This window comes from Branchiostoma belcheri, unplaced genomic scaffold (assembly GCF_001625305.1).
Source record: "Branchiostoma belcheri isolate BF01 breed outbred unplaced genomic scaffold, Haploidv18h27 scaffold193, whole genome shotgun sequence".
Lineage (NCBI taxonomy): Eukaryota > Metazoa > Chordata > Leptocardii > Amphioxiformes > Branchiostomatidae > Branchiostoma > Branchiostoma belcheri.
Window position 1 is genome coordinate 307,770 of NW_017803413.1, and position 7,180 is coordinate 314,949.

General features: G+C 45.7%; 2 protein-coding genes across 3 annotated transcripts in view; both read right to left on the reverse strand.

Annotated features, from left to right (window-relative positions):
* The window catches only part of LOC109468142 (histone-lysine N-methyltransferase 2A-like), a 7,500-nt gene extending 4,385 nt beyond the window's left edge, over positions 1-3,115 (reverse strand). The window contains exons 1-2 of the mRNA XM_019766383.1: positions 2,897-3,115; positions 7-1,005 (exon numbers count right to left, since the gene is read on the reverse strand). Of these exons, the coding sequence (XP_019621942.1) occupies positions 7-1,005; positions 2,897-3,064 (1,167 nt within the window). The 5' untranslated portion in view covers positions 3,065-3,115. The remainder of the gene's footprint in view (positions 1-6; positions 1,006-2,896) is intronic.
* Positions 3,116-4,195: 1,080 nt separating this feature from the next.
* Positions 4,196-7,180, reverse strand: part of LOC109468159 (mitochondrial amidoxime reducing component 2-like) — a 5,218-nt gene continuing 2,233 nt past the window's right edge. The window contains exons 1-7 of one of the 2 annotated variants that reach the window (XM_019766407.1): positions 6,790-7,083; positions 6,188-6,355; positions 5,764-5,935; positions 5,431-5,571; positions 5,118-5,179; positions 4,860-4,934; positions 4,196-4,646 (exon numbers count right to left, since the gene is read on the reverse strand). In XM_019766407.1, the coding sequence (XP_019621966.1) occupies positions 4,520-4,646; positions 4,860-4,934; positions 5,118-5,179; positions 5,431-5,571; positions 5,764-5,935; positions 6,188-6,355; positions 6,790-7,037 (993 nt within the window). In that variant the 5' untranslated portion in view covers positions 7,038-7,083 and the 3' untranslated portion in view covers positions 4,196-4,519. Of the gene's footprint in view, positions 4,647-4,859; positions 4,935-5,117; positions 5,180-5,430; positions 5,572-5,763; positions 5,936-6,187; positions 6,356-6,789; positions 7,084-7,180 lie in introns of those variants that run through there. The other variant, XM_019766408.1, reaches the window with a different exon arrangement.

Below are 7,180 nucleotides of genomic sequence, written 5' to 3' on the forward strand. Positions count from 1 at the left end.
AGGGACTTTTTTCCAAACAGACTGAGCTTTTAACTTACTGGCTCGACCAGCTGCAGTCCTGGTTTCCACTTCTTCCATGTTACCTTCACTTGTAGACATCTCTTGTGTCTGATCAACCAGTGGACTGTCCTTAGCTAGTGCCATGGTCAGGTCTAATCTGGGCACCTTCATTGGGAAATAGAAATCATCGTCCTCGATGAAGCGTTTCCTTGGCTTGATGATTCGCGACGACCGTGAACTGACTGGAGGCAGCTGGAATTTCCCAGGTGCTTTTGACTGTGGTGTTGGTGGGCTTCCACCAGTCCTCAAATTCCTCCGTATGTTCCCCATCTTTGCTTTCTGTAGAAGCTGCTTGGCAACATTCTTATCTACTTTCTTTGACATTGGCAGGACACGTACATGTTTCGGTGGCCTGCCAGGTTTTCTTTCAGTTCTTTTAACTTCCACTTTCCTCGTAATGTCCTTTACTTTGGCTTCTTTCTTACCTCTTGGAGTGGGCACTGCCTGTTGTCTACCTACTTTTCTGGCAGCCTTTGCTTCTATCGCTTTTTTCACTGGCTTCAGGACTTCCTTCTCCAACGATCTACGAACATTGGGTGGATCAACCCGTGGCGGTCTTCCACGACCACGGACGACTTTGATTGCTTTGCCATCTGCGCCAATACGGATCTTAATCGTCTGAAGCTTTGGTTTGGTGACTCTGCCCTTAGCTGACGTGTGAGAATCTTTACTCCGAGGTACCTCTGCTTCCTTGTACCTGGCTGCCTCCTCAGTTCGGTACCTTGACAATCTCCTCTCGGTAGGAGCTGAACTGTCAGGTGTGTCTTCATCAGATACATCCTCGTCCTCATCCTCATCACCAGGCTGGGACACCCACGAGGAAAGCGTTTGGCGGTCAAGGGCAAACTCACTAAGGCGGCTGGACGGTACACGTTCCCTCTCACTACGCCTTGGAGGTGACCTGACTTCAAGCTCAGAAGGATCGAACCCTTCAAAATCTTCATCCTATGAAGAAAGAAGAAAGATATCAAAAGATGAAACCTTGATAATACCTTACATGTAGATCAACATGTAGATCAACGTTAGCCTGGAAGATACAGGTACAAATTGCACATGGTTTTTGTCCACTGACTGGGAAATGTAGCTGAGGTTCAAAATACTTCAGACAGCTTTTGTATCACACTAGATGATTAATAGTTTTCTACTGTAAATCTTTTTGACAGCATTCTGAATACATGTACCCTATTTCCTCAATTTCAAGTAAGAAAGAGACCATTGTTACTGAGACACAATGACACGGCTACACAAGGACATGAAATACTTAAATTTAGTACATGATCACTTGTGAGTCACGGCGGTACTTGTGACTGCATAAATCTATTCCTCTCTGCCAAATTTATAAACAGTTCAACCATGACATTTGTCTGCAGAAGGATACTACATATTTAGCTGGTGCTGTATCCAGTAGAATACAAGTAATACTGGTATCTAATTGCAAAAAAATAACCAATTCAGTACACTCAAGAAAATAAAGAAATCCAACAAATCAACTGCAAATCTTCTGAAGAAAGATATTCATGGGTATTATGAGTATGACAACCGTATAGTAATACTATGAGTGTGACAACCGTATGACCTTAGTCTAATGTCTTTACAAGATGCTTACTTAAAATTCTTTTCTTCCTGTAAACTTGGCAGAAAACTCATTACGGTAAATCACAAAACAGACAACTGGGACTGCTGCCTAAGATAAATATCCCCCTCTGACAGTCTGGGTCAACAGCTGGTCTGCTAACTGATTTGTTTGTTTCTGTGTGTACTGTGGTAATGACCATGACCTCTGTTGCACCTTAGTGTCAAATGGTGGAATGGTGCAAAGATGGGATCACAACAGGGCCTGAGGGACACAGTGTGAAGTCATACTCTGCCCCAAGCTCAGACAATGTCTGTAAGTAACTGATGCAACGTCCCAGCATATAGATGTCTGCTGTTGGAGCTGGTGTAATCATCACTACAGGTTGCATGATGATGTAGTGTGATTATCCAGGTATCACCTGTTCACACTTAAAAATTACTTCATGAATTTCATCTGAAAAGCCAAAACATCCGGGTAAATTCCAGCAAATATCCTGATGAACTGGACGTGATATGACCAGCAGGCAAGTCCAGACATTGTACCACACTGAGAGAGTCACTGCACTGCAAACTACATACAACTTGTTTGCCTTGCCCCCCTCCCCCTTAGGTAGGTACCGAAAAAAATAATAAATACATATCAGCACGATATGGATACACTAAATTTTTCAGTTAACATTTGAGGGCCGAAAAAGGAATCTATACACAACGGGGGCATTTACCAATGGGGTCAATGCAGGCGTATGTGTCATCATACCGGGTACAATAAAAAATACTCCAGACTTTCCAACATTCGAAAATCAATGGGCCTTGATCATTTCGTCGCTGTTTCAACGTAATATGTCGATAAACCGACAGTCGCTGGAAGATTATGAAATACGGTAATTGTTTCCTAACTACCTTATTTCCACACCAACCTATGCTTCAGTTCGAGATGGAGGCTTAGTAGAATTTATTTTGAACCAAGAAGGAAGCGAGATCAACGGTCTGTGAACAGACTGGGTGAACAAAATGGCGACCGCTGTGTTCCATATTTCCGAACTATACTACGTTCATTCTGTGCCTAAAATAAGGATATCGACGTTGCCGTTGCAAACTTATTGTACCTCTATTCATATGAAGACTGTCTAATAGTGCCTTACAAACCATGATAAGACAAAAAGTGGCAGAAATCGACATTGATTGTGGCACGTTTTGAGCGCCTTTGGACTACACTGGGCGAAAACAACGTTCCACCCAACCCAACATGACGCACTCGTACCTCGTCTGAATCGCCAAACACGTCACGAAACCTCTTTAGTGCCCGCTCGATGCTTCCAACATAGTCCAAGGACTGATCACGCAAGTTCTCGAAGTCATCCAGGCCAAATTTGACGTTAGATCGGCCGAATCTTTTGCCAGGACGGCCGGGAAAACGCAAGCGCGCCATCTTGGCTGTCCTGAGTGGGCGGCCCTGAATCGGAATAGAGGGGGGAATCCCATAATCCATCAACAGCGTCTCTCTCGGTTCGCGCCAAAACTGCGCCGAGCGCCTGGCGCTTTATTCTGGCACGTAACAAGACCTGAAGCGGTTGTATCACACTCAGGTAGAAAAGAGGCGGACAATATTTGTACATAAAAGGGACTAAAGTAATGCGTATGGTCCGTTTTGGCCAAGAATGCTGATTCCCTCCATACAGTTCCCTCTGACCCTGAATGACCCCGGATCTACCACGCTTTCCTCGGCCCTCCCACAACAGTGAAGACCCGGTGAAGGCCATGCATCGGGGCATCACAACAATAATCGCCAGGAGGTCTGAACAATGTTATCAGCAGCTATGTCCTATAGCCTGCGTTGTTTTTTAAGGACGTTTGCTCCATTATATATATCCCTACTTTGGTCACATTTACCTCATTTTCAGGCAGCGCCACCTGACACGTTGACCCCCATTGCAGTTGCACCTGTGTATATCAGATGGGGTCACCGACCGTGCAACCTGCGCTCGGCACCTGCGCTATCTGAACGCCAAGGCTGGAGCGTGCACCTTTCATCGTTTGGACACTGTTCAATACTTTCTACCCACAAGCCTACTGCTGGATTGTAACTGGATTTTAATTCAAGCGACCACTCGCTTCCGTCTGTTATTTTGTAATCGTTGAAATGTGAACGTCAAAGCCGTGCCATTCTTAAACATCCTCATGGTTCCGGTTTGGTCCTTCAATTTTATGATGTATTGTGTACCATATAGTGTCCATTGGTAGCGAATTCAGCAATATATACGCTGTTTGTTTCTTTATCTCCTCCCAACAGCCGGTGTTCCGTCGTGGTGTAACTAGCGCTTGATTCTCAATCGATCCAACATTGCGTCAGGCGGTCTTGAAAAGTCATGCCCAATGTACGAGGTTAATATGGCTGCCTCAGACGTCACGTTATCTTCCTTAGATGCCTCATGGGAAACGCTATAAATACATACAGGAACTACATCCGAGACTGTTCATAAGTATAGAGGGGCTCGTCCTTGGTGCTGAAGCTACTTCACATGATAAAGTATCACACATTCAAGCAAGACGCATTGTCGGCTAATCGCTGTCTGAGTTTATTACAGGGACTTTCCCATCATAGTCTAGACGAGACGCTATATTCTACACATGAGAAGATCATATTCTTGCCATTAAACCTTGTCGAGAGACCGTCCAGAGACGGCCAACAGTACATTCTACTAGTAAGATCATATCAAATACTGATGCATCATCATCTTAATAAAATGTGATTGGGAAGTTTACACAGGCAATGTGCTGGCAGAACGCAGGTGATCTATAAGGGCAAGGATATACAAGTCCTTGGGATGAGCACTGAACACACAATTGGAGCCTTGCAGCGTCATATCAGCGGTGGGTCGCCGCCTTACGTGCACACATACACCGTGTCGCCGATATGGATCACTCCCTCCTGCTCCACTCCGCATGTGAGCCCGAATAGCGGACTCTGTCCGAACACTGCCTTGTACTTCTCGTCCTTGGTCAAGCGATAGCTGAAATGACAATGTATTGTCCGTTTTAGTTTAACGCAAATCTCCTAGTTCAATGCGACTTGGGTCGATGCACGGAGACTGTAGAAAAGGCCAATTTCTGCTACAAAACCACCGGGAGAACAGATTTCAGTCACAAAATCAAACTACTCATTGACGTAATATCTTTCTCAGTATTTTTGTCCAACTAGGCTGGTTTTTGTACATCATACAGACCTTCTAAGAGTCTTGAGAGGTTCCTGCGTACCGTTCTTCATACCCGTCTCGGGATCGACTGTGGTCATCAAACACCTGGGAACGAGAAGCAGCAACGGCTCGTATGAATCTGTCATGATATGTTTGATGCCATGATACTGAATAGCATTCACTTTGCTCGCTATCATCATTCATCACATATTTGAAAGCGATACTAGTATACACATGGCTCCATGGCCGCTTATTTTATCAGTTGTGGTACATTTGTTGTTTTCCCACCTGTTGCAGGGCAACATTCTCCGAATCTCCACCTCTCCGATGCGCACATACTGCCAGTTATCCTGGAAGATACCTCACGCAGTGAGCAGGGTTAGGAACGTACACGGTAGACATCGACACAGACTACACAATGATCAGGTCCGGGAGCCCACAGAACGATGTGACTGCGCTGACCGTCTGATCAGTAAACAGCAGAATAACCATAACAATCATTTCAAAGCTAAGAAAGACGATAGCAATGCATTCTACATTGTCAAACTTGAGTTCCGTAATGTTACTTATCATAAGGTTCTCAAGCTAGTGTCTGCCTTACCTCTTGAAATGGCTCACACCCAGACACCACAATGTTGGGTCGGAAGTTGCGCATGGCTACAGGAGTGTCCAGCTTGTTGTTCAGGTCGCTCAGAGACGCCTCTGACGCAAGCATCAAGGCGGTTTCATGCTGGAACCCCACCTGAAAACACGTGAAAATGGGCCTGATAAGATTCACATGATCTGCCCCATATGGAAATTGAGATATTCACAAATGGAGCGAGGGTAACGTTACAACGATTTATTAGTTACTACAATCCACGACTTCGCCTGACCAAACAAGCAAGATCAATTACATTTTTGTGTAATGCATAAACCCCAACCAGTGTTCTACCTTATCATCTGGCTTGGCTATGTCTTTGTACTTTGGATGTTGATCAGTGTGTCTCTTCTTACTCCCCGGTGCGGACATGACCAGCCTGTAGCCCGGCTTCCCCAAGAACTGCTCCAGCCAGGCGGCAGCCTCCGGGCCGCAGTCTACCCCGTCTCCGTCAAGTTCAAACATGCTTAGGCCAAAGGGACAGTCAAAGAGATTATCATTAGCCATGAAAATGCTGTTCTTTCTACCGGAATATGGACGTATTGACGGATACATATGTTAGATAGTATGAAATGGCCATTAATTCGATAATTGTATGATGACCTAATGACGGGAAGGTTATATCAGCGATTGAGTAAGAGAAAACGAGGTTGACAACGACACGACATTACTTTTATGTTCATTAATACAACTTCACTTTTTACAGAAGAGGTCTCACCTGATGTCGTACACTTTCTGTTTGTTTGGTTTGGGGAGTGTAAGCGGGTCCATACCGGGTGCCTCCAGTCTGACCTGTCCGTCTCCAGCACACTGTGGTGAGATCAGCACCACCCGAGGCTCTGTGCGTCCGTCCAAGAACCGGTCCTTATACAGGATCAGCAGGTGCCTGGGGGGTACAGACTGGTGAGCTTCAACGAAGCAATGAAACATTAAAGTTCAAAGGTCGTGCAGCTAACGTGAACCATAATGTTTGCTCCATGCCTGACTTTTATAGTTGTGGCATTTTCCGATTGGCTGATTGATACATACATACATATAAACGCATGATACAAGGTGGTGAAGGACGAGAAAACTTGCCTAAACATTGTACAGTCTTGCACGTCATCAATACATCCATCCTCAGTGTCTTGAACTGATCATGTGTAACGAATGACACAGCAGAGTTAATCACGGGTCGACGATCAATCCAGGCAGGGCCGGACAGCAAGGAGGTTGTTTTTATATAAACGTCTTTCAGTGAGCCTGGCTCTTGTCATACATTACAGAGATAGTGAGACGCTTGGCATAGAAGTGAGTTTCAAGCAAATACCCCAGACTCACCTGTCCATAACCCCCTCCAACCGGAGACCTAGTTTGGTCACCTCGGCCTCCCCCACCTCCAAACCCCGGCAGGACTTTACCGGGTGGACGTAGATTTTGGAGACATGGCCGACTGGGACGTACTGCCTGTTCACTGTACGCGGCCTCCGCCACTTCAGGTAGGCTAGTCCAGCCGCGATAACAGCTGTAGTAGACAGAGTAAGGACGACTAGCTGTCTGGATTCGAGAGCGACCTTCAGACCGTCCATCGTGCTTCAGCAGCTATCCTGCACGGCCAGGGTCTGTTTGTCCACCTTTGCGTCGTCGACTTTGACCCGTGTTCTGGGTCGAAATCCGCACGGTCACGGCGAGGATATGATCAGTGTATAGACTATAGTACAATAATGGCTCA